Source organism: Wolffia australiana, chromosome 1 (assembly GCF_029677425.1).
Source record: "Wolffia australiana isolate 7733 chromosome 1, ASM2967742v1".
Classification (NCBI taxonomy): Eukaryota; Viridiplantae; Streptophyta; class Magnoliopsida; order Alismatales; family Araceae; genus Wolffia; species Wolffia australiana.
This window is the reverse complement of record NC_135835.1, coordinates 3736843-3762446: the sequence shown is the minus strand read 5'-3', so window position 1 is coordinate 3762446 and position 25604 is coordinate 3736843. Positions and strand designations below refer to the sequence as shown.

Below are 25604 nucleotides of genomic sequence, written 5' to 3'. Positions count from 1 at the left end.
CACAAACACAACGTCCGACTATTTATAGGCATTCAAAGGAGGTTCAGGCCATTTATAGCAGTACTCAGCCGCCTGAACGTCACCATGCCGAATGGCATGATGACGCGCATCGGCCTTCGTGGCACCTCCTGACAGCAGTTGAACAACTCATCGGGACCGTGCAACTTTTGTGCTGGGGAGGTATGTTCATGACAGAGGATTACTTGTCCCGAGGACATTGGTGGCAGCACTGGGATCGAGAAGCTTTGGCGGCTTCTCGGCAGTTGATGTGTACAGACGGTGGCAACATGTGGCGGAGGTTTCCCAAAGAAGTGTGCTTGGCGGCGTCCGTACAGAGAGACATTCCTAGTTGAGCATTGTGCTTGTCAATGCATTAACACGTAGATGGTTTCACCTTTTGCTGGATGTGAATATCAGTTTCTGTCATTAAAATTACGATGTATTTTTCATGAAGATTATTTATCAGTAGAGAAAAAACAAAGAACAAACATATACACAACATAAAGATACTGATGATTACGCACTAGTTATGACGTTAAATATACAAAGCTTCCATTGGAAGAGTCTTAAAACAATTTTCATTTGAGAAGCTGAGGTGGGAAAACCAATTAATAAGCTTTTTGGGATTAAAATGAGGAGTTAGTTGATCTGGTTAGTTACGATGGATTGTAAATGATAATGTCTTTTAAAGGTGGATAGAGGGCATACATACAAATAGATACACAACAGAAAAGCACGAGTATTGTACATAATTTATCAATCAACTGCAGGTGCACCTCTATTTTATGACGATCAGTTGCTAAAGCTTCACTTCAAGGTTTGAAGAATCTTAAGAGTGTTTTTCATCTGGAAGTTGAGCTTTGAAAACCAATTTAAAAACACTCTAGAGGCACTTTTGAAAGATGAAAATGAAATATTTGGAGCCCGATCATAATTTATTTTACCCTGTTTCTACCTTTATTGATCAGATTAGCAGTCATTAGAAGACCCTACAGAAAGGAAATAATTCATAACATTTTAAGAAGTAATCTCGGAAACTTTGGTTCTATTATTTATGTCTACTAAGACGATCAGTTGCTTTCTGAATATATTTATATGTTTACGCGCAAAAGTATTTATTTTCATCGTTGCTTTCTGAATATAAAGGGATGGATGAAGAGTGAGAAATTACTAAATAATGCAGTTAAACCGAATGAGGACTTGTGAATAAAAAAAATGAAACTTTAGGGTTCATGTCTATATTACCATCACGAACCAATGTTGACATTACAAAAATGACCATAATCTTTTTCAATATATATATTCCTAGCATTGTAAGTTCACAGGATATATCAAAATGTAATTCACTGCAATTTTGATGGACATTTGTTGGAATTTTCTTTCAACACTCCCTCTACATTTAGAATTTATTCTTCTAATTTTAGTAAATAAGTTTCAAATACTTTTCGAGGTGATAAAAAAAATTATGATTTAATTTTTTTTATTTTTAGTTATTCTCCAATACTATAACTTAGCTGGAATAAAACACAAACTTTGATAAATCATCCAAACATTGTGCAATAGCTGGAACTCTAGATCTCCATAATTGTGATAGGTGAAAAAGTTCAATCATGTATTTTTTAATTGTTTAATTTCTTTTAGCTTAGTTTTGGTGATAACTTCGTGACATTTGTTAGAATAGGGAAAAAACATATTATGACATTTTTAGTGCTCTCATACCCATGGTTGTTGACTTTAATTTGACTCAGTTCTCATTCATCAATGATCCGATTTTCTTTTATGAACTGACAGATTTTCTTTTAGGATGTTAAAGATAAAATTACCGAAGACCCTACTATATCTCTTTTATTATTAAGGTTCTGCATTGGAGGAATGGATAACCAAGAAAACCACAAGGTGTCAAATTTTAATGAGAATTGAAATAATGTTAACTTATGTAATACCAAGAAAATAAATAAGAAAAGGAGGCCACCTGGTATCACTGGAATAGGAGTGGGGGCTTTGTTCTGGATCCCTCCTGCTTGCAGCAATGAGTGGATCAGACGGTCATCTGTAATGAGGAGTTCATGCAACCACTTAATGTTATGATATTAGTGTCATTATTCATCGTCTTCAGAATTTGTCGCCTTTTTATACCTTGAAACATCAATATATCTGCATTATTAGGAGAAGCGTAACCTTAAATAGGAAGCCTTCTGACCCATCGAGTCACCCTGGGGTATTATTAGATTAAAACTTAACCTTAAATAGTGTACCTTGCAAATAAACTCCTTTAAGGTAAGCAAAAAATGCATATCTATCAAATAACAATTAATATTCACTGTTACAATAACAACTAATAAGGTTCACCTAATTAAACTAGACTCCTGGTCAACTCTCAACACTTTAAACAACAATTGTTAATATCTAGTTTTCTTCAAAAACAATATATCTAGTTTGATATCTATATCTTCATATCTGTATCATATCAAAATAAAAAAAAGGAATAACATTTCTTTCCACTTAACACCAATCAGGATGCTCCACTGTTTCCAGCGTCCTATTCACAGACCAGGCTCACTTGTACCTTGGTCTTGTAGGCATCAGTAGAAATGGCTACCGAGCAGATGGAAGGGAGACATCGTCACCAAAGGAAGGGAACAACGACGGACCAGGCAAGTGAGCAGACGAAGAGGATGCATCAAGATCATCATCATCATCCGGGCCGGACTCCACCCCGCGCTCAATGGCGATGGCCTCGCGGAGTTCCTTGAGGATCTTTGGCATGGTCGGTCTCGCCATGCCGTGCTGGTGAACGCACATCATCGCCTGCTCTGCCACCTTCCACACTGACTGCAAGTTGAACCGATCCCCCAGTGCTGGGTCAATGATCCCCTGAATATTCCCACTCTCGATATGCGCCTTTGCCTGCATTTGACCCCATTGACCTCATCCTCAGCCTCAATCATTAATTAGTGTTTAAGAAAGATGATTAACATCATCCTCATTCTCTGACCATTTCATCATTTCCTCTTGCCATCATCTCGTCATCTGAACGGCCGATGGCAATTTTTCTTTTGTTCAGGATGATCGGGAAGGGAAGTGACGACTCGTCATCGTCACACGTATCCATTTGCCTCGTCATCCTGTCGAGGACAAAATGACGGGGATGGTGACCATTCGTCACTTTGAGAGATGTTAACAAATGTCTGATAATGCGAGACAATGATGATGTCTCACCCTCGTCATCACATCAAAGACATGATGGGGATGGTGATGATTTTTTCTCCTCTTATCATCGTCGTAAACGACAATTTGTCGAGGACAAATGACAGGGATGGGTACCACTCGTCATCTGAGTGAGGTCAACAAAGGTTCGATCACAAGAGGACGACAGACGATGATAATTTCGTCAAGGCAAGGACAAATGCCAGAGACGAATAATGAAGACTTGACATCATCAAAGGTGATGGCGAAGATTGACAGTGAATCTAATGGTTGTTGCTTACCCACGGGACGATGTTGCAATAGTTGGGGCCGAACCTCTCATTGGAAATGGCCTGTTGACCGGAGATGAGCTCCAGAAGGAGGACCCCAAAGCTGTAAACATCGCTCTTCAGTGTCAACTGCTGCGACACATAGTACTCGGGGTCCAGGTACCCGACCGTCCCTCGCACGACGCTGGACACGTGCGAGGAGCCATCAACTGCCAGCTTGGACAGCCCAAAGTCAGAGACCTTGGCTCTCATGTTCTTGTCCAGCAGGATGTTGCTGCTCTTCAGATCCCGATGAATCACCCCTGGCGTGCACCCTGTGTGGAGATACTCTATCCCTGTTCCCCCCCAATAATAGAATTTTAGAATAAAATAAAATAAACGAATAAAAGATTCACCAATGACCTCGGCCGGCCTCCTCGGCAATCTCCAGCCGCTTGATCCAGCTGAGGCTCTGTTCTGCGGAAAAGCATCCTGCAGTCGAGCAACGGTCAGGATTTTAATGCAATTTCAACGCAATAGGGTTATATGTCTGGGCACTGACCGAAGAGATGGTCCTTGAGAGTGCCGTTGTGCATGAATTCGTAGACGAGGATGTTCTTCCCACCCTCTTGGCAATAACCCAGGAAGGGAACCAGGTTCCTGTGATGAATCCTCGAGAGAAGAGATACCTCGTTGGAGAACTCTCTGGTGCCCTGGTACGAATCATTGATCAACACTTTGACTGCGATCTCCTGGCCATCCTGGAGCTTCCCATAGTACACGACGCCATACCCGCCCGACCCAATAACCCGGTCAAATTTCCCCGTCGCCTCCTCCAACTCGGTCAGCGAGAAGCAGTTTGTCTTTTGTGGGGATACACCACTGAAATAGGACATGAGCTTTCTGGATGGGGGGCCCACGCTGGATGCAACTGAACAATCCCCGGCTTTTAATGAGACACATTTTAAAGGAGGCGAGATGGTACATGTCAATGAGATGAAGGGTACCTTCTATGCTGAGCTCGTTTTTTTTCTTCCTCTTGTTCTTGAATACAAGCAGAGAACATGCGAATAGAGACACTAGCAGCAGGAAAGAGCCCAGCACGGCAAGAAAGATTGTGAGGGATTTGCTCTTGTGCGTTTCTTCTCTAAGATTTGCGTTCCCAGATATACTATTAAGAGAAAAAATATAAAAATTAGTTCCAACAGCTCTGAACATTATTCTGCATGCCACACAGTTTGGTTAATATATTGCTTTCTTTATCTTGGGATGCTTTTTTATTAAGAAAAAAATAGCCCCACGGTACAGTTCAACTGGGTGAAAGAATGCTCACTTAAGAATAATGTTCCTGTTGAGAATACCCTGAGGCACAACGCCTGACAGCATGTTGTTCTGCAGGTACCTGCATCCAAGAGCCAGGAACATGTTCTTTAGATAGCCTCCTTTTGTAAACTTCACGTCATAAGCAGCAAATAACAACACATTTTTGGAGGCAGACACCCTCTCCACGTTTAAGCATGGAAGCTTCGGAAATCCAAGATACTATCCAATCGCCCTATTCTCCAGAATGGGTCCACGTATTAGCAGAACCATAGAGGATAATCGTAATGAGAGATGGTCCGGCAAGGCAAGAGGTAAATGCCTGCTACCAGATTTTCCAAAACAGTTTTTTCATATTGTGCGAGCAATAATGAAGATCATCCAAAGCCGTTGACATGTAGAAACTCGATATGATTCATGAAAACTTAGAAACGGACAGCAATCTCGGTTAATTGCCGAAGAGAAAGGAGAAAAAACATACAATAGCGATAGAAAAGTATCATTAGAAATATTTAGAGCAAAAAAATAGACAGCATACACAACCTGAATTCGCAAGTCCAAAAAAGACTTGGATATGGTTTTCGAGGCGGCGACGGGAAATGATAAAGAGATACATGCCAACCCGAGCAATAGTGCAAATGAGAATGGAAAGTACAAACCCCAAAAAAAACTACCATAAAGTTTGGCTTGAAGAGGTCAGCGTACATACAGTTCTTTCAAATTTGGAAGTTTGCCAAGAGATATGGGCAAATCGCCAGTCAATTTGTTGTCCTCGAGATGGCTGAAAAAATATGATAATATATTCAACTAGCGCAGAATAAGAATGATTATCCAGAAAACGCAATGTTTGGCCAAACATCTTACATTATCTTCAGGTTTATGCACCCACTAAAATCAGGGATAGAGCCAGTTAAAGCATTCCCATCAAGCCATCTGAAGATTTACAAGATCAATGACGCACCATGGCACAACATAACCTCAAAGAAAAGGCTAAAGGAAATTATCTTACAGCTCAACAAGGCCAGTCAACTGTGTCAACTCCAATGGAATAATGCCACTTATATTTTTCCTCGACAGAACGCTGCACAAAATTGTAGAGTTATCAGCACAATGAATCGAGTAAAATTATACGGGAAATATAAAACATGCACCCCAGTTTAGTTGCATGATTCTGAAACCAAATAGTGAGAAATCATAATTAGCGGAGCATTTGGTTTCAATTACATCGATACCACATAAGGACTGGAGGAAGAACTGCATTGCACCCAGGACCATGATGCTGGCAGGCACGGGTCTCCCCCCTCCTGGGCCCAGTCAGCCGTTCCATACAGCGAAAGGAAACTGCCCATTGCAACAGCTGAAATTCAAATGCAACCACTTAGCAAGAGACTTAATTTCCCTAGAAAGAACACTCTATAGAAGATTATTTACCATCTTTAGAGCCGTCACTTATTCGTACGTATCGATTAATCTCCAAAGCATTGAGGATAGGACCCCTGGTCGAATCATTGGTTTTCCTGAATGCGAAGGGAAATACGAAAGGAAAAGATATATTCGTATAGCCAGGCTCATATAACCGATACTTTCCCTGAGCATTTTCCTGAACGTTAACAATAACCTTCGTGCTCTGAGGATTTTCTGGGCCAGGAAGGAACAACCTGAATTTCCTAGTCTCATCAGGAGCCAAATCTTCAATTTCAGCAAAGTATGATACTGCCCAACCGGCTGCCGGAAAGCCCTTAAGATTTAACCTGTAAGTTAGAGAACCGCTCTGTCCCACCACAGCAGTCTGCATCACCTTCTGCGGTGGTCGTTCACCTGTGTTGACAAAGATTGGCATTTTCGTGGATATCTTCTCAGTCCCATCGGCAACATCAACAAGATAGTTTGCTTTCTTTAATGAGTCAGATTGCCATATTCTATCAAATGAGTCGTCAGGGTACCTGAAATAATAAAGTATTCATTAAAAATCCTTTCCTCCATGAATCATCAGAAAAAAGAAGTTAGGACACATCAGAAGAAAACAATTAAGTCACCTCCTTGCAAAAACCACAAAACAGTTGTAAAAATAATTAGTAAAACAAAATAGGCAATGTTTTATGACAAAATCACATAATACATCAAAAAAAAAGTTCTAAAAATTTATACAAGCGACTAAATGTGAGTTTGGAAAGAAAAGAATTGCGGCTACACATCAAACTTCCCTTCCCATAAGCCAAATTATCCACTCCCCCACCTCTAACCAGAGGCCTGCAACTTTAGTCAGAGGGGTGATAATTTAGTCTCCCCCACCACATAAAATGCATCATGACAATGTATTATGACACCCTACTGAAAATAATAATCAACACAGTCAAATGCGTTATCAATCAGAAATCATATTAAAACAATAATTATAATTAATAAATTATACCAGAAGAGAAACAAAAGAGGAATATTTCCTCATGTCCCTGCCATTGAATTGTGTAAGGAGAGGGAGTCACGAACCCACAACTAAAACAGGCCTTACGTAAGCGAACACCTATATGGTGATCCATGGAAGGCAGGAATGCAAAACCGTCACTGATCCCTCATTAAATTGTCACGTGAAAAAATCAAAAGTTATATACTAGAACAAACAAATGAACATTTGAAAAATTAAAGGGAAAATAACCGCTAGATAGACAATACCTGACAGAGGCATTGCTCTCTGCGCCAAAATTTATTCTTGCAGACACTCCGAGAAAGAATTTTGTCTCATATTCGGTGTAGTAGAGTGAACCATTAAATTGACGAAGCTCAAGTGTGGAAATGAACGGTCGTCCAGTGGTAGCATTTGAAAGACATACACTAATTGTTGGAGATCCAGCAAGCAAAATCAACTCTTCCGTTTCTATAGTATTTGCATCAGATATCACAATGGCCGTCCAAGTCGTAGCGCCAAGCGAAATATCAAACTTAGGATAGACATTGCTGTTGTCAAAGTTCCCATACAAGAAGGTAGCTCTGACTAAGTATCTAGCTCTATTTAAGACTTGAAATGTATAACAGTACTTCCTATTATCTGCAGGGAAGTATCTCACTGTAGTGTACTGCTTCCTGAGTTCACCAGGAACAGATATCGAAGCTGATTCACCGAAAACCATTTCATTATCAGGGCTCCAGACAAGTCCTATAGTATCAGTGTAGTTTTCTGCTCCACCACAGTCAACGCTAACAAAACCTGACACGAAGAAATTCATATTTCTAAGCCGAATGAAATTCGAGATCATTTGTCACACTGTATGTACGTCAATTCGGGAGGAAATCAAATCCAGAGTAAACTTGGCATCGAACTTGTCCACTTAATATTGGAATGGAAATTTGTACATGAATAAACGAAGGGAAAAACATAATAAAAGCTTTATTCATTGAAATTTTGGCCTTTTTTTTTTCAAAAATTGATCTAGATCCCATTAACTTGGCATTGTTGGATCTCATCTTCCAGAGAAAGGACAATAACCCAAAAACATCTACAGAAAATATCCCCATTTCATCGTGTAATCTCTCCGGTGTGAGGAACATTAACGGCTTCTTTCGCAGGACATCGGCTCGAACTTGCAAGAACCCTTAAATTCGGATCTTTAAAACGGATGCAGACATCTTAGTCGAGTCTATGCAGTTTTTATGACCAGGGGACCATTAATAAATTCCAGAAAACACGGATTCACGAAACATAAATTCAGACAAGCAGCTGGCCATCAATGGCTACTACCACGCCAAAATGGAAGAAAAAATAGCACTCACCAGGCATCTGAGCATCCACGACGACAAAGAAGGAGAGAAACAGCAAAGCAAATATGAAGAACGACTCCATTTGGACCGAAGGAATCCTTCCGCGGGAGCAGGATCTTGCGGAAAAGGTAGGGAAAGATGAAAGAAAAGATTGGAGGCGGGTTGTGCTCTTTCGGAGAGACGGAAGACGAGTGGACAAGAGAACGAGCTTTACAAACTCATTGCCGATATTTGAAGCTTCAAAGCATGGGAGCAATGATGAAACCTCGCTCACCAGCGGTGAAGGTGAAACTGAGGCAGACAACCTGGGACCTCTGGCACTCGTGCGAACTAAACGAAGTATTCCGCCATCATTTCGGGTTTTCGCACGTACACCGCCCTTCCCTCCCAATCCCTCTATCCGGTAATCAGTTACGTTTCTCTTCTCTCTCTCTCTCTCTCTCTCTCTCTCTCTCTCTCTCTCTCTCTCTCTCTCTCTCTCTCTCTCTCTCTCTATCTATCTATCTATCTCTCTATCTCTCTCTTTCCCTCTCCTTCCCTCTCTTTCCCTCTCTTTCCCTCTCTCTCTCTCTCTCTCTCTCTCTATCTATCTATCTATCTATCTATCTCTCTCTCTCTCTCTCTTTCCCTCTCCTTCCCTCTCTTTCCCTCTCTTTCCCTCTCTCTCTCTCTCTCTCTCTCTCTCACCCTTCCTCGTTCTCTCTTTTCCTCTCTATTTGTTCTCTCCCTGCTCTCTCTCTCTTTGCCTTCCCTTTTCGCTCTCTTCCCTTCCCTCTCTCTTTCTCTGCTCTCTCTCTCTTTGCCTTCCCTTTTCGCTCTCTTCCCTTCCCTCTCTCTTTCTCTCTCTTTTCCTCCCTCTCCCTCTCTCTTTCCCTCCCTCTCTCCCTCTCTTTCTCCCTTTTTCTCTCTTTTTCACGATGAAATGGAGATGTCCCTCTCTCTTTCTTCCTTTCTTTCTTTCTCCTTCCCTCTCTCTCTTTCTCTCTCTCTCTCTCCCTCTCTCTCTCTCTGTCTCCCTCCCTCTCTCTCTCTCTCTCTTTCTCTCTCCCTCTTTTTTTTCTCTCTCTCTCCCCTCCCTCTCTCTCTTTCTCTCTCTCTCCCTCCGTCTCCTCCCTCTTTCTCTCTTTCTCTCTCTCCCTCCCTCTCTATTTCTCTCTCTTTCTGACTTTCTCTCGCTCCACTCTCTCTTTTTATCTCTTTCTCTCTCTCCCTCCCTCTCTCTTACTCTCACACTCTCCACTCTCTCTTTCCCTCTCACTCTCCCACTCTCTCTCTCTCTCCCTCTCTCCCTCCCTCCCTCCCCCATTCTCTCCCTAGAAATCGACGTTCTTACTAATCACCGTCGAGGATCTCAACTTTAAACAAACAAAAGATCTAATAAGAAACGATCTGAATTCCAAATCAATGCCGCTAAAACCTGAGAATTATCTGAGTTCGTTATTAAGGTAAAACTCTCTCTCTCGCTAAATTTCACTAATTCACTTCAAAGGAGAAGATTAAAACTGTAAACCTGACGTGCGCTGGATGAGATCAGAATCTTCAGAACACGACGATCCACTGCTTCAGACTAGAATGGGACCTTTCAACCGCCAGTTCAAAAGCGCCAAGACACGCTGATCTGTTAAAACTACTCCGCCAGATCCATCTGCAAGGCTGCTCCGCATTAGGAAACGAAGAACTCCGGAGAAATGAGATCGCTAAAAACACAATGGAATTCGAACCTAGCATCGGATCGGCAATCGGCGGAGCCGTTCAGGCTTGTTAGGGAAAGTTTTCCACTAAACGCTGATCCTGCCATTTGCCGGGAAGAAGACGAGCGGAAATTTGAAAGTCCGTTCTGTGTCAAACTTCCTCTCCAAGCAAGTCCCCACTTCTGTCGTCTTCTCTGTTTTATATGCGGCTTCCACGTTATAATCCAATGGAGGTACTCTTACCGAGCAGTGACCGGCTCGCCTACTCCATGGGCGGTGACTAGCTCCCTAAATCCACCGCCGGGAGGTACGCTTACCGTGATCGTATCGGATCAGATCGAATCGCCGTTGATCCTAGGCTTCATCCGATCCGACGATCAAGAAGTCGAGCTAGTTCGTTCGGATCGATCTTGTTCGATCTGGTCGAATGATTCGATCAGATCGACATATCCGATCTGATCGAAATCGATTTATCCAAATAGAAAGCTGCCACGTGTCCGGTAGATTCAGTTCAATGCAGGTTTCTGCCGTGAAAGTATTATTTTCACTTTCCAAGCTATATTAAATGAAAACGCATCCCGCTTGTCTAGGTATAATAATTACTTTGTAATACATTATTCCTTGCACTGGAAGATGCCAATTCTCTAATTTTGTTGTCTACTGGGCTCGCCAGTACACGGCAGGTAGCAGTTTGGATCTTTCAAGATGTGCTTTTTTTCAAGATGTGCTTTATAGATTACTTTGTAATGCATTATTTCTTGTCATAGAAGACGTCAACTCTACACGGGCGGTGGCTGGCTCCCAATATTCGCCTCCAAGAGCTATCCTTACCCAGCAGTAAACAGATCAGGTCCAATCACCGTCAATCCAATCTGACTGACAGAGAACTCATCCATGAGAAAGCCGCTGCCCGTCAGCTCACACACCGACTCGACATGCCCAGCCAAATGGACTTTTAGATTACTTTGTATCACATTATGTCCAATTTGACTTTTACCTTGACTTTGACATTGACTACAAAGGTATTTAATTCCAAGTATACAGGGTTATTCGGTTCTGATGCAGCGCGTCCAGACGACACCAACGAATCATCAGCAGAGCCATCTTCGTCGTCATCAATATCACCATCGATCCATGTCCAGCCCGACCGATACGCCAAAGCGTCCGTGAAGACGCCCGGGTTTAAATACCCCGGGTAGAGCACGTCCGCCTCCGTATCCCCGTATTTTCCGTTATCTGTTTTCATTTGTTTAATCTTTGTTTTGTTTTAGTCACGACGAGTGCTCCTACTCGTCGTGACGCGTCCGTATCACCGTGTTTCCTATCCGTTCGTATCATTTTCACGTTGTTTCATTTTGTTATTTTCTTAATTTTGTTGTAAATGGGGGGGGGATGTTCATATTGGACTCCCCTTTCTGGACTCCTTGTAAGGGCCCATCATGGCCCTATATAAGGCCATGATGGGACCACGTTCATGTTTAGATCTGGAAGTCGTTGCAGTTACCATTGTTTGCAGATCTCACCCTAGAGAAGAAGAGGAAGAAGATGGAGAAGAAAGAGAAAGGGAGGGAGGTGGGAAGGAAATATCACTCGCTACAACCAAGACTCGATCGCCAGCACGCTGTTGCGCATGTGCGGTCAACCCGTGGACGTATTTGCACCAGACCAAGCTGTCCCGCTGAGAAGAGACGGTCAATGCAAACCCTCAGGTATCTGATCGTTGCCCGCACGATCAACCCATCGGGCGATCGAGTGGTCCTCTTCTCGCCGATTGTGGTTCACTGTTCGTGGATTTCTGTGGATCCGCCTCGCGGATCGTGGACTGCCGGGTGTCGTTGACTCAACTCAGACACGATTCTGTGATAGGATGATCGTAGCGTGCCATGCACCAGGCGATAAGCGCGGTCGAGTTACAGTCGCTCAAAGGCTCGTGCACCACAAGGTGTTCATCTGCTAATCGGTTGACGTCCTCTGAATGCTGCCGGCCAACACAAGTTGCACTAACATCTGGATGCCCACGCAACCAGCCTCGCTAGTCGTGTGATAGCCGAAAAGCACGGTGTTTGCTCCATTGTTTGCGGCTCGTGTCGTCGGCTGGGAGCTACTCGCCGCCCGATCAACCGCACTGACGTCCAGTGCAGCAATCAGCAACTGTTGTGTCAATTGCATTCGTGCTGCGCTACCCGGTTCTTGTTCTGCGCGTGCACTCCTTTGGCACTGTAATCGGCACCCGGTAGCACCCCACTGCTGCCAAGCTGTTACGCCCACGCCTGGAGCCGCCGACCGCTGTATGCACTCCTCTCCATGACCACCGCTGTCACTGTGCCTACTTGTTGTCTCTGTTGCTCTCTCCACTGCACAAACCACGCTGTCGCGCCGGACGCATCACACTTCATTCGCTTGAGTTGCTCAACTGCTGCACTCCTCCTTGCCTCCAACCTTCGTCACCTGCTCCTACGTCGCGCCACCGCCGACCGTCGAGCTATTATCGCCCTCCTCCGCACTCTCTCTCTCACTGTATCTGGCCATGCCGACACTTGCACCGACGACAGGTGACGCCACCGACGAGGTACGTCGTCCCCTTGCTCGCCTGTTATATCACTGTCTTCAGTATATTTTTCGACTGTGCTCCTCCGCGCTCGGGTTAGTCTAGGTGAGAAAGATTACTAAGAAAAAAACTACGAGTTGAGCATCTACCTAGTACGGGCCAAGCCCGCCCGTCACGTGCGAGCCCTACGTAATTATTCTGTTTGGCATCTTACTTATCGTCGTCGCTCCGCCGTGGGTCAGAAGGTCAACGTCATCGTCATCGGTCACTTGCTCCGGAGCTCAGAACTTGGTGAAAACCCACTTGTCGGTCCTGTACGTACACTCCACCTAGGTCATTCACATCACATAGTTACATTCGCTCAGTGATTTTACCTGTTGGACGAAGTCGTTGATGACGTCCAACATCAGGTTTGCTATGTGCGAATATGTGCAATTTGTTTGTTTTGTTCAATTTTCCAAACAGAACATTTACAAATTCGTACAGATCGTCGTACACACCAGTGTGCGGTTCGAATTGTTCGATTTGTGCGAATTTGTTTTAATCCATTTTTAAAGAATAAACATATGTTTATTATTATATATATGTTTATTCTTTAAAAACATACTAAAAAATATACATATGTGAATTAATACTCTATTAGGTTTTGACAATGAGTTTAAAGTATTTGTTATCATCATCCATGTTTAATTAGTTACTATAGTGTTACTTTGTGCTTGAAATTTTATGAGTACCTGGGTTATGTGAAATGATATTGGATTATTCTACATCAAAATCAATTATTTGATTTTTATATTTTTATTTTTTTGATTATTCACTTTTTTATGTTTAGTATTCAATTTGTCAATTTTTAATTTTTTGGCTTTTTTATTTAATTGTATGCATATTATATTTACTATGCTCTTATTTGAGCGATACATTGATAAATTATTTATCGCCTTAACTTAATCTTATTATTAGGATCATTTGAATAACTAATACTATTTCTTTAATAATACATCCACACTTAGTAAGAAAAAATATACTTTCCTGAGAATTTTTTAGAATTGTGCAAATTAGTAGCAATTTGTGGGAATTTTACAAATTGTGCGTATTTTGTTCAAGCTGCTCTAATTGTGCCAAAAGCTGTTCTAATTTTCGCACAAAAAAATAACAGAACAAAGAACAAGGCCCAGTGTCTAATTCCAAGAAGTTTAGGTCTTCGCTAAGAACAGTAGAGATTGACCGGTCCACGACAGGGAGTGAGGGGATCAGCTTTTATTTTTATTTTTTTTGGAAATTTGGAATGTATCGGGGGAGGCGACGGCGAGGAATAATTGGTGAAGCGGAGGAAGGCGGCGATTTGCATCGAGCTGGGTGGGAAAACAAGGCAATTATGCCGCTTCTCGAGTTCTTCGCAGATCCCCCCCCCATGAAACCACGGAATGCGTGCGACTTGTAATCACCACACTGTTGGTATAGAAATCCCTTCAGAAGTTCTTCAATTTTCCGTGCCTTCAGATTTTCCGCATTTTTTCTAGGGTTAACGAGCTGCGCGCCTCGTCTTTTTCAGTGGTGAGGCATTTATTCTTGTCGGTTTTCCGCGTTTTTTATGTTCATTTGTCTAAATTAGTGTAATCGTCAAGCCGCTCGTGTATAAATCTCGTCAGAAGTTCTTCAATCTTCCGTGCCTTAGATTTTCCGCTCTTCTTCTAGGGCTAACGAGCTGCGCGCGGCGTCTTTTTCAGTGGTGAGGCTTATATTCTTGTCGGTTTTTCTCGTTTTATTATGTTCATTTGTCTAAATTTGTGTAATCATCAAGCCGCTCGTGCATAAATCTCTTCAGAAGTTCTTCAATCTTCGGTGCCTTAGATTTTCCGCTCTTCTTCTAGGGTTATCGAGCTGCGCGCCGCGTTATTTTTTCAGTGGCGAGGTTCCTATCCTCGTTGGATATTCACGTTTTCTTAGAACTTGTTCTTTCATCTAAATTTGGGTAATCATCAAAAAGCCGCTTGTGTATAAATCTCTTCTGAAGTTCTTCAATCTTCTGTGCCCTGGTTTTTCCGCTCTTCTTCAAGCTTTAACGAGCTGCTCGCCGCGTCTTATGCAGTGGTGAGACTTTAATCCTTGTCGGATCCTCGCGTCTTTTACTAGTTCATTCGTCTAAATTTGTGTCTAATTCAACGTTATTACTCATCCACGTGTTCATCTAACAACCATAGCTTTCAGCACAGGACTAGGCATAGGATTACAACCTCAACTCTTCTACCTTTTTTCCACAGGATTTCTTCAACAAATATCGCGTTTTTTTCATCTTGTTCATTCCACGAATTTGCATGATCTATTCTCTCCTTGATCTCCTCTCTCTCTCCCTGATCCATCAGCTATAGCTTCAAGATCATGATCTAATTCCATCTTTCTCTTGGAACCTCCACCCGCCATGGCCCAGGTTGAGGACTAATCTTCTCCTTCTTCTTCTTCTTCTGCTCCTCCTCCTCCTCCTCCTCCTCCTCCTCCTCCTCCTCCTCTTCTTCTTCTTCTTCTTCTTCTCGTGTATAAATGTTACCGTTAGACGCAAGACCAGCTTCTTCTCCAATCTCAACCCTTCATAGACGACATTCAAGTTCTGATGCCATGGGAGATGATGAACAGTGCAACTACGGTCTACGGCGTTTAAGCGGGAACAAGAGTTCTGGGCCGGGACGGAAGACGGGTTTGGCTCCGCTTGGCATGGCCTTGTCAACAGCTTCCTCTAGTAGAACCAGTTTTTCTCCTTTTTTTTCTTCTAAATTTGTGATCTCTTCCTGTTATTTAGGAATCGGCGTTCTAGACTATGATGGGTACAGAGGGAATGAGTGGGGAGATCTTTCGCTGTTCCTGCTGAGGCTGACAGAATATGGGGTGAAGGGTTTAGGGTTTCTTGGGTTTAATGATTTTGTAACCTGCGCTGGGGACCGTTACGGGTTAGGGATAATTATTAGGAATAATTAAAGCAGTTCGTCAATAGTTATTAGGAATAATTAAAGCAGACTAGTATTTTAAATACGAGGAAATTAATTGGGACGCGTTGCGACGATAGTAGAGATATCGGTTTCGATTTGATAAAGCTGGGGACAGCTCCAGGATAATTCTCGCTGGCGTGTTATTCTTCTTATTGTTACTTCTGACGTTGTTTCTCTGATTCTTTCCCGTGGTTTTTTCGTCTCTCAGCGTTTTCCTTGACATGGGCGTGCGAAGTACTCAGAATACAATTTTATCGCTTGATATCACTTCCAAGGAAGAATTCGTCGCGCGTTCCGAGCCCGGGGGTGAGCTGTCGATGTTCTTTGTCATTCGTCGCATCTTAGGAAAGTAAACTTAGTTTGGGTTTTTCTTTATTTTTACTCGGTTTTTTGGCGAGTACGTACCAGTTCATCTTTGCTGATAAATTTGAGTTACATGTTGTTTATTTCCTCACGTCTGAATTTGATTTCACGAAGAAGTTTGGGGCGTAGATCTCGAAAGGTTGCCAACAAACGTGAAAAGCTAAGCTAACAATGACTGAATAGTCGTTTTCTAGGGATCTTTTTTTAAGCCCAGAGTTAATTCATTCAACCCAGGACTTGTCACAAGCTAGATCGTTTCATTTATAAATAAAACCGGCGCGCCAATTGATTAATGATTCATTTGTTTTCTCGAATTAAGACACACGACTCTCATCTGTTTCATAGAGCGAGCACCCTGTTCATTCATGCAAAAAAGAGCACCAATTTCAACATGTTTACGATGTAAACATCGAGATTATGTTCGTTTAAAACGAAAGCAAAGTGGGCAGGGAGATTAGACATATTTCCTCCTTCGGGTTCATGTAGCTGTATGCATCAATTCTACGTCTAAAATTATATGTTAAGTCATTACATTACATTTAAAATCATCAATTTTACATCTAAAATTCTTTTTGAAATGCTGGTTCCCAAGCTAACCCAAAAGGGCTTGAAAATGAAAGACAACCAAACTTCGTTATGCGAGTGGAAAATGTTCCCGAGCAGTCAGATTCCCCAGAAAAACGGTATAACGCTTCTTGCAAGCATAGTTTGCGCAAAAGTTTGGCATGGGATAGTGCATTCTTTTCCGAAGAAGGTATTCCTACTCTTAATATCTAATATTAAAAAGGTTCTTTCCTTTATTTCATTTAACCCACGTCTTTGCAGGAGTTCTTGATCCTGAAGAACTAGCAAGTGTAAATATTTCATTCCAGAAGGTCCGCTCAACCCTGTTGCCAGTAATTCCTGAAGATTGTAGAAGATCTGCGGAATCAAACGGCACTCTAGACAGCGACATCTGGGCTGATGAAAACCTCGAAAACCATCTTTTCGGAAATATACGCGCATCGATCCAACGATATCAGCTGAACCGCAGCAAAGACCTAGCAACGCCAGTCAGTGCATCAGAGAGAAAAAAATTAGATGTCGCTGGACTTTGGAGTAAGTTCATGTTCATCGCATCATTATATCTAATCCACAATGGTTATTTGATTTCTGGGTATAATTAAAACCTTCTCAATAGATGATAAATTATTCTTTCCCATAGCTGCATCGACTGAGCATAGGATGAAACCTACTGTGACATCAAAGCAAAGTTCTACCCGCAGACTGGCAGTATGTTTATCGTCCTTTACGCTTATTGTTGAATTTATGGCTTTCAAGGGATATTCGATCATAGTTTCTGACGATCTGCATCTACCAATAGACTCCCCCTTCTATCAGGCCTCCAATGAAATCTCCAATTCGATTGACTTCATCCACCGGAAACTTACCAACAAGAAAAAAGACAGGAAACCCGCGAACTGGTAAGCATTTCCCTTCATTTCTCTTACATTCCTGCGACCAAGTCTCTTCACACTTTCATCTGCCAGATAACGTTGGAAGCAGCCTGCCTGTTCATCCGATCAAAGGAGCTCGCACGACGAAAACCCTAAATAAGAAGCAGCCGTCCCACGAACCTACCAAACAGACGCACCGAAGCGAAAATACCACAGGAAATTTAACAAATTTATCTTCCGCAAGATCGTGCGGCTGTTCTACCTACAGTTCTAAAGCCGTAAAACCCTCCGGAATTCGTCTCCCATCTCCCAAGATCGGCTACTTTGACCCGCCAAGTTCTAACAAAACCTGATTATTTCTCTCTTTTCAGGGATGTAGAATCGTGGGATAAACTTGATATCATAAACGAATACAAAGTTATTTAATTACATAGAGAGGTTATTCTTTTCATGGGTTTTGGGAGATCAAAGGGGGATGGCGGAGGAGACGGAAGGGTAGACGACGGTGGCGGGGTGGGCCATTATCCGGCGGCCCTTGTGGTGGCGGAAGATGTAGACTACCGCGCCCAGCGGCCACTCGACGGCCGCCGCCGCTACGAACGCCACGAACCCCAGCGTCGGCCCTACCACCCGGCATCGACACGGGTTCCTCCTCGTCCCACATTCCGCGCACGCAGGAAACGCCATCTTGATAAATAAATAGATCGGTAGATAGATAGATAGATTGAAAGAACGAGAAACAGAGAGATGAATACGGGGATAGATAGATTGTTAGATAGACAGAGGGACAGAAAGATAAACAGAGAGACAGAGAGATATATGGATGGAGAGATGGATTGGTAGATAAATAGATGGATAGATAAAGAAAGACAGATAGGTAGATAGAGAAACAATGATATCGACAGATAGATGATAGATTGACGGAGAGACTGATGGGTAGATAGATGTTAGATTGATAGGCAGAGGGAGAGACAGGCAGGCAGAAAGAGAGAGAGAAATGGATAGATAGATGATAGACTGACAGATAAAGAAACAGAGAGATGAGAGACGGAAGATAGAGCATGAACGAGATGGAGGATGTATTTATAGATTTAGAGAGAGGATGGAGAGAAGGGGAGGACGTGGGAAATGGCGACGCGTGTATATTAACTTGTCGGTGGATGCGATAGGGAGGAGATCGGACACGTGGCGGGCAAGGAGGATGGGAGATGGACACGTTTCGCCATGCAGATGGTTCCATCTCCATGAGTATTTTTGTATCTATTTTGTTGGATAATGTGTTTGGAAAACGGTCTTGAAGTTCTGTGTGACGTATTAGGATATTCTAGTGTAATTATCTGCTTGATTAATTTTCCACCCAGATAAATTCACATGAAGCCTTACTCATCTTAGAGACAGTCCCCAAAAAGTAAAAGGAAAATATGAAACTGTTGAAAAGGCGTGACATGGATGTATCCGATGGAATTGATTTTCTGAATTTGCGTTTATTATGTGGATAATGTTTATATTCTGTACCCTATTATCAAAACAGAATGTTGAGTTAGTGAGCAGGTGTTGAGCACTACTCCAGCTTCTTTACTATTTATTTCCGTAAGAACCTCACCTATAAAATATGATGTGTAACTAATCTGATTCGTAAAACGTCAAGAAAAAAGTGGACTCCATGTAATTGAACTGCAAACTATCGATTTTAGGTATCATTCTAGTATTTCAGACCAATAATGTTATTCCGAGTTATAAAAATTTGGTATGGATCAAAAACCAATCTGGTGCAAAGTGCTTGTGTCAAACTTCCCATAAAGTTTCACAGAATAAATTTTGCCAATTATGCTAAACATTTTATCAACTTATTATCTTCCGTTTTCCTATCTGATATTCTGATAAGGAGCCAGAACTAAGTTAAAATTAGCGTCATAACTCTTCAGTAGACAATAGCTCTAGTATATGAACTTGCAAGAGAGTAACAAATAAGATATCTTTTTATATTAGTACTTTAGAACAAAAAATATAAATTACAAAATTCAACATATCTGCAAACATGAAGTGTAAAACCCTAATTTTTCATGATACAGGGTAGAATTGAGAATGACGTTGTATGTTTATTAGAGTAAGGTTAGTGCATTCCAATATTCATTGAATAACACTTTCATAAAAGATAAATATACAGATATATGAATTTTCTGGATTCTCTAAGATATATTTGCACCCTTATTTGGTGGCCAACATCAATCAAAAAAAGATCAACCATTTAGTCTGGTAAACCAAATATTCACACTTTATCCAAATCATCCAGTTTGTGTTTTTAAAGACATTATATATTGAATATTTAATGAATGAATTTGAACTAATATAAATATTCAAGGTGACTTTTGTATGTAAGTATCTGAATAAAATATGTCCCATTATTGTTCTGGCTTGGCAAGAGTAGAAGACTCATGCATGTAAATTTTTATGTAATAAAAATATAATTTTTATATTATTGTTAAATAATTTCTACATATACCTCCATCTGAGAATGAGTTACGATGTGAGTAATTAAATAGTGCCTATGTATATATCCAGAATATTTCCTAGTTTTGTCCATATTTCTCCCCCTTCCCAAGAGCATCATTCTCACCATATCCCTAATTATAGTCTAGACTACAAATCCCTTTCTCTGATAAACAACAAAAAATAATTTTTACAAAAATACCTTGTTTTCCCCATAAAATACCTCATAGCCTATACTAACCCAGCGTCCATTGTTGGCTGAAGATCCTCACTTTCTCTTCTTTAGCCACCAATGTTTTCCCTTGAGATTCCTCTTACAAGAGATCTATTAAAGTTTATATTTTTTGGAACCTTTTATTCTTCAGGTATTGAACTATATTACCAGATTCAAAATAATAAACATGTTTTTTTTTATTGATATCGGCAAAAAACACGGTGCCGGGTACTGCCAACCCCAAGGGTTGTGCCCGCAGACCGATCCATTCGTGCCCTGGACGCCACCCATGGGATTTTTATTTATAAAGTGAAGTTTTTGTTAATGTTTATAGGCGTGGAGCGAGTATAAATATCCCAATTACACTTGGATCCCACTCGCCCACGCCCATATTTGAGGAAAAGAAAAGATACATAAGTGATACCTCACAGGCGCTCGGGGAAGTGTGCTCGTCGTCGTCCCACCGGAGCCGCCCCGCGATGACGATGTAGTGCGAGAGGTGTCCTCTCCTTCGTCAAGTGGGATCGAGGAAGTTCGTGGTGAAGGCCCTAGTCGAGGCGGGCGCTGTCCACGCCTCTAGCTCCAGCATTCCACGCAATCCTCCAATCCCGCGGGCCTGGCGTCACGAGGATGCGCCGTGTGCGGAGGGTGGGTATGCGAAGATGATCAAGCCGATAGCAGCCTCTAGCTGTGGGAGGGAGCGCCTGCCAAGAATGAAAGAGAGAGGAGGGGATTCATGCATGTACCACGTGGTTGGCGAGGGCATCTGCTGTCTAGTTGCCCTCTCGCATCTGGTGATGAAAGCAGGCTATGCGAGAACGGCACCGCATGATGTCTTGCCACGCACGGCGGAGTCACCACTGGGAGCATGTATGATGTCGGACGTCGTCACGACGTCATCTAGTCGTCACCGAGGGTACGGGCTCGGTGTCGTATCGCTAACTAATCGGGCTACGTCGAAAGACGTCGTCCGATGGATTCGAGTGAACAGGTATAAATGACGGGATGATGAATGAAAGTCCTAATATCGTACGTGCGTGCGCCGACGAGTAGCGATTGCCATTCCAGGGAAATGATGGGTTGCTTGAGTGAAGCCTAATGGGCCTCCTGAACCTCGCCCGAGAGGGTCAAGGGCGAGTACGTCGCCGAACGGGAAATTCCCGCTGAAGTGCTCACACGCGTCGGGTGTTCCCGACTCGTACCGAACGGGTAAAGACTCTCGTGAAATGTTCGTCGTTTTCTCAACCTGTCTCACGCTCACCTATCTAACCCGAGTGCGGAGGAGGCAACGCGAAAGTATACTGAAGAAAGTAAGAGATGCAAAGAGTGCGGGAAGGGGTACCTTCGTCGCGCTGGCGACGTCTTTCTCATACCAAAATGTGGAGGAGGCAGGTGCGGGGTCGCCGATAGTAGTTGCGTGCGGGGACGAGGTGGAAACAATGCGATTAGTGGGCGTCGCGGGTGGCAGAGGCCGGCGATAGTGGCGCCTGATACGGTCCGGGCTGTGATTGTGGGCGTGGAGGGGGTGCTTGGCGAGACAGTCACCGGGTGCACAATCGGGCACACCAGGGCGACGCAGGCATCGGCCGGGGAAACTGGTGGGGTGGGCACCGGCAACACGCCGCGCGTTGCGTGCCCTGGGCGAGCGTTCCAATCGGTCGAGCGCGCGTAGGACACGCACGAGTGCGGCGCGGGGCCCGTGAAGGCTCAGCGAGTGAAGAAACGGGCCGGTGGTTGAACAGTTGACCGGGCGTGAGAGGAGCAGATCGCACCCGACGGCAGGGGTGTACGACGGGAAGACTGACGTCTTCGGCGAGTCGGGCGTCGGCGTATTTTGAGACCGCAGCGAGTGTCAGCGGGTTACGGTCAAAGGGGGGGAGGGGCGCGACCGGCACGTCGGAGGGAGGGGTGATGGTGGGACGGCGCACAGGTGACAGGGATTGGCTACGGTATCGGGAAGGGTGATCGGAAGGGGATATGGCGAGGTAGGCGATGGGCTTGGGCACGGGGCGGAGATCTGGGCGATGGTGAGGCTACGAACGATAGCAGGGGGTGGCTCTGGTGGCAGGGGAGGGATCGGGAAAGAGATAGGCGGCTTGGCGGGGAGTCGGGCGATCAAGGGAAGGTGACGGGAACGGCGGTGCGGCGGTTTTCGGCGACCAGGCGGCGGCGCGACCGGGCGTAGGTGGGTCAGCGGCGGCGCTGCGGGTTGCCGACGGACAAACGATGGGGTAGCGATGATTCCCCCTTCCTTCTCCTCTCCTTCCTCTTCTTTTTCTTCCTCTTCTTCTTCTTCTACTTCTTCTTCTTCCTTCCTCTCACGTACGTGACTCTTCAACTTCTTAAAATATAACTTCCAAAATTCAAGAGTGGTTTGGACGCCCACCTCTCCCCCTTATATAATGGGTGAAAGTGGGCCCCCTTTTAACAACAAAGAAAAGATAAGAAATTAGAAGAGATAATGGGCTTGTCAGGCCCATGTGAGGGGAAGATGTCCTCATATGGGCTCTTCCCCTCACTACACGACGGCATTTAAGACGATGAAAAGTAACGAGACGAAAGATAAGGAAATGAAAGTACGAAAAGAAAGCAACGGGGAATAGTGGCTGCTCCGATGAAGATGTGCGCGTGCGTCATGCCGAGTATTTGAACTCGGGGTCGCGTGTCGCCGCGACGGCTCGTCGTGTCGGCTGGACACGTGGCGGTGTCAGGCTCGATGATGACGATGGCTCCTCGCGTGCTGGCTCGATGATGTTCGATGGTTCCTCGCGTGCTGGCTCGATGACGTCCCGTGATGCTGCGCCATCAATGTACCTAGACGAAGCATATCAACTAATATCTGTGAGTCCGATTCCACGACGATATTGTGAAGGTTTCGTTCCTCACAGAGGAGTAGACCATCACGAATTGCCATAGCCTCGGCTACTGTATTAGTTTGTATGCCATAAAAAGCAGAAAAGGCAAAGAGTATACTCCCCATATGGTCTCTGAGGATACCTCCTCCCCCTGCTAGCCCCGAGTTCTCTTTGGCCGCACCATCCGCATTCAATTTAAGAATGCCTATTGGCGGTGGAAGCCAATAAACAACTCGATACTAATTGCGGATGGGGGCAGGGGTCACCTGAATGTTGATGGAACAGAGGAGGTCGCAGGCGAGTGCTGATCGACCGACTCGAGGGGGAAGTAGATGATGAATGCGCCGAAGCCACAGCTGAACTCGACGCGTGATGTCCACGACATGCATGGGCGTACCTACAAAACGAGAAGAATTTTGCCCTTTCCAAATCTCCCATAGAAGATAAGCTATGGTGATGTGGAGGATGGGGCGCCGTGTAGAGCGGGTTGGCGAGAGGATAAACTTGCCAAAACACTCTGACAGGGTCAAAGGACGAAGGCGGTCGGTGATGAGGCGCCAGCATGCCAGTGCTGTCTCGTGTGGAAGAAAAGGTGGTCCATCGTCTCCGTGTGCTGGAGGGTGGGACAACAATGGCAGCGGGAACTGAGAGAAAGACCTATACGAGTCACTCGGTCATCAGTCGGGAGGCCGTGGTGTAGGAGTCTCTAGAGGAAAAAGGAGACACGCGTATGGATCGCCGAATGCCAGATGCGGCGACCCTAGTGTTGTGGGGGGGACTTCACACGGAAATGCTCCCAAGAGGAGCGGCATGTGTAGGCTCCAACCGGTGTGAGTGTCTAGATAGCACAATCAGAACTAGAGTCAGTTGGCATAGTCTGGACCTCGGGTAGTGTGTCCAAGGGGAGACCATGCTGCTCCCACAGGTGTGGCGTGTTGCCTCTAAGCAATTGGGTCACAATGAGACTCACTCGGTGTGGTACGAACTGTGGGTGGCAAGCGAGTGGCTCATCAGTATGTCAGGTATCGTACCACGCGTTAATGCCAACGTGTGACTTGAACCATCTCAAGCCAGTGGCGCTGCCACGTCCGCCATCTCTTAGGACCCCGGATATCTATCTCGTGACGGGCCCATTCGCCGTATTTGGCTAAGATGAAACTCCCCAATGGGGAGTGTGTGGTACGCATATGCCATACGAGTTTCTTTTGAAGCATGTCCTGAACGTCCGAGAGGCGTCTAATCCCTACACCCCCTTCATACGTCGGCCGACATGCTTTTGCCCAAGAAACCCAATGATGACGGCTTTCTCCCTCGAGGTGACCAGACCATAAGAAACGCGTGATAGACGTTCCACATAGTGGAGAACGGTGAGAGATAGTGAGTGGACCGCAAGAGTATGTAGCGGGATACTCATGAGGACATGCCGAATAAGTTGGATACATCCTCCTTGGGATAGGAGACGAAGTTTCCATCCCTCTAATTTATTTCTAAGCTTGCCCAACATGGCATCGAAGTAGTGATGACGAGCAGGGCCACGAAAGATAAGGCATCCAAGATAATCGAACGGAAGGCGTCTTCGTGAGTATCGTGTATAATGCTGGAGTATCTCATAGCGCCTTATAATGGTGGAAGGTCCCACAATAAAGCTACTCTTCGAGGCGTTGATGAGCTGGCCTGAAGCTTGCTCGTATGCTGTAAGGACACTCATAAATTCCTTAATGGATTTGTAAACATGTGAAAGATATATCCTAACCAGTTTCTACAACAATGAGTTCAAAATCAAATGAATTTTCAGAACACATGTTTTAATAAAATCTAGTTTCCATATGGTGGTCCCAATTAAATTATAAATTTAATGCTGTTAAATTTAAATATATTAGGATGCAATTCAACTTTAGTATATATTTCAAATCAAAGAGATATTTCAAGTTATATCCAATAAATTCACTTTATACATATAAACTAAGATCTCCAACCAGTTTTTGGGGCCTTTTATGCACAAAGATTCTTCTCTAGTGTCATATATATTTTTATGTATATCAAATGTCGCACGCATTGCTCAGTAGATGTGAACAAGTGGATCATTTTCTCAGACTGCTAGTTTTTTTTATCTCACTCAGTTTTTCTTTTCCATTTGCTTCCAATATTTAGACCTATCCTTAAAAAAATTATCCCATGAATATGGTTTTGATCCCCCATGCGCTGCCAGATGTTATTTTGATTAAGAATTAATTATTTCTATAATAACATAACTTCATTACTTAAATTATCCTCAAATAGTCGTGCACACTCAATCCATTGTAATTTTTAAATTTGTATCCTCAATAATCCTCCCCGACGACTCTGCATCAGTTTTATTCAAGGTCCAATCCATCATAATGAATGTGTTACGGCACTTCAATTCTACGGCTCTCGATGATAAAAACATAAAAAATCTATATTTTTGTTCAACTTTTATTAACATTGGATTTCCTATTTGCTTTATTTTAATCTTTAGA

At 43.7% G+C, this 25604-nt stretch overlaps 3 protein-coding genes across 21 annotated transcripts; 1 reads left to right on the top strand and 2 right to left on the bottom strand.

Moving 5' to 3' along the window:
* Nucleotides 1–2392: 2392 nt before the first annotated feature.
* LOC144702338 (Leucine-rich repeat protein kinase family protein) lies at nt 2393–10403 on the bottom strand. 3 transcript variants are annotated; one of them, XM_078574357.1, is made up of 14 exons: nt 10250–10403; nt 10039–10173; nt 7446–7977; nt 6207–6718; nt 6000–6132; nt 5785–5856; nt 5640–5708; nt 5485–5556; nt 4789–4857; nt 4463–4626; nt 4018–4386; nt 3879–3947; nt 3489–3811; nt 2393–2907 (listed from the first exon to the last, which is right to left on the bottom strand). In XM_078574357.1, exons 3-14 carry the CDS (start codon nt 7898–7900, stop codon nt 2596–2598), a joined length of 2619 nt encoding a protein of 872 aa, XP_078430483.1. In that variant the 5' UTR covers nt 7901–7977; nt 10039–10173; nt 10250–10403; the 3' UTR covers nt 2393–2595. The 3 variants fall into 3 exon arrangements, with proteins under 3 accessions (XP_078430483.1, XP_078430490.1, XP_078430475.1); XM_078574364.1 differs by having other exon boundaries at nt 10039–10181; nt 10250–10372; XM_078574349.1 differs by lacking the exons at nt 10039–10173; nt 10250–10403 and adding an exon at nt 8541–9381.
* Nucleotides 10404–13934: 3531 nt separating this feature from the next.
* LOC144702231 (uncharacterized) lies at nt 13935–17996 on the top strand. 17 transcript variants are annotated; one of them, XM_078574262.1, is made up of 9 exons: nt 13951–14222; nt 14825–14858; nt 15399–15647; nt 15957–16054; nt 16704–16865; nt 16937–17209; nt 17292–17383; nt 17475–17574; nt 17641–17996. In XM_078574262.1, exons 3-9 carry the CDS (start codon nt 15643–15645, stop codon nt 17898–17900), a joined length of 990 nt encoding a protein of 329 aa, XP_078430388.1. In that variant the 5' UTR covers nt 13951–14222; nt 14825–14858; nt 15399–15642; the 3' UTR covers nt 17901–17996. The 17 variants fall into 17 exon arrangements, with proteins under 17 accessions (XP_078430325.1, XP_078430364.1, XP_078430317.1 ...); XM_078574279.1 differs by lacking the exon at nt 14825–14858 and adding an exon at nt 14463–14496; XM_078574245.1 differs by lacking the exon at nt 14825–14858 and adding an exon at nt 14463–14496 and having other exon boundaries at nt 13951–14321.
* Nucleotides 17920–18620, bottom strand: LOC144702319 (cold-regulated protein). Its single transcript, XM_078574330.1, has one exon. The coding sequence runs from the start codon at nt 18232–18234 to the stop codon at nt 18013–18015; it is 222 nt and encodes a 73-aa protein (XP_078430456.1). The 5' UTR covers nt 18235–18620; the 3' UTR covers nt 17920–18012.
* Nucleotides 18621–25604: the final 6984 nt, after the last annotated feature.

What these genes read in the sequence shown, in the direction of transcription:
- LOC144702338 (XM_078574349.1), bottom strand. Translation starts at nt 8,610, where the DNA reads ATGGAGTCGTTCTTCATATTTGCTTTGCTGTTTCTCTCCTTCTTTGTC. An exon ending in CTTCCAAATTTGAAAGAACT is followed by an intron (nt 4,858 to 5,484) that starts GTATGTACGCTG and finishes TCTTGGATGCAG; the next exon opens with GTACCTGCAGAACAACATGC. An exon ending in AAACGAGCTCAGCATAGAAG is followed by an intron (nt 4,387 to 4,462) that starts GTACCCTTCATC and finishes GGGATTGTTCAG; the next exon opens with TTGCATCCAGCGTGGGCCCC.
- LOC144702231 (XM_078574191.1), top strand. Translation starts at nt 14,192, where the DNA reads ATGCGTGCGACTTGTAATCACCACACTGTTG. An exon ending in AGATGTCGCTGGACTTTGGA is followed by an intron (nt 17,210 to 17,291) that starts GTAAGTTCATGT and finishes CCTTCTCAATAG; the next exon opens with ATGATAAATTATTCTTTCCC. An exon ending in GTTCTACCCGCAGACTGGCA is followed by an intron (nt 17,384 to 17,474) that starts GTATGTTTATCG and finishes ATCTACCAATAG; the next exon opens with ACTCCCCCTTCTATCAGGCC.
- LOC144702319 (XM_078574330.1), bottom strand. Translation starts at nt 18,234, where the DNA reads ATGGCGTTTCCTGCGTGCGCGGAATGTGGGACGAGGAGGAACCCGTGT.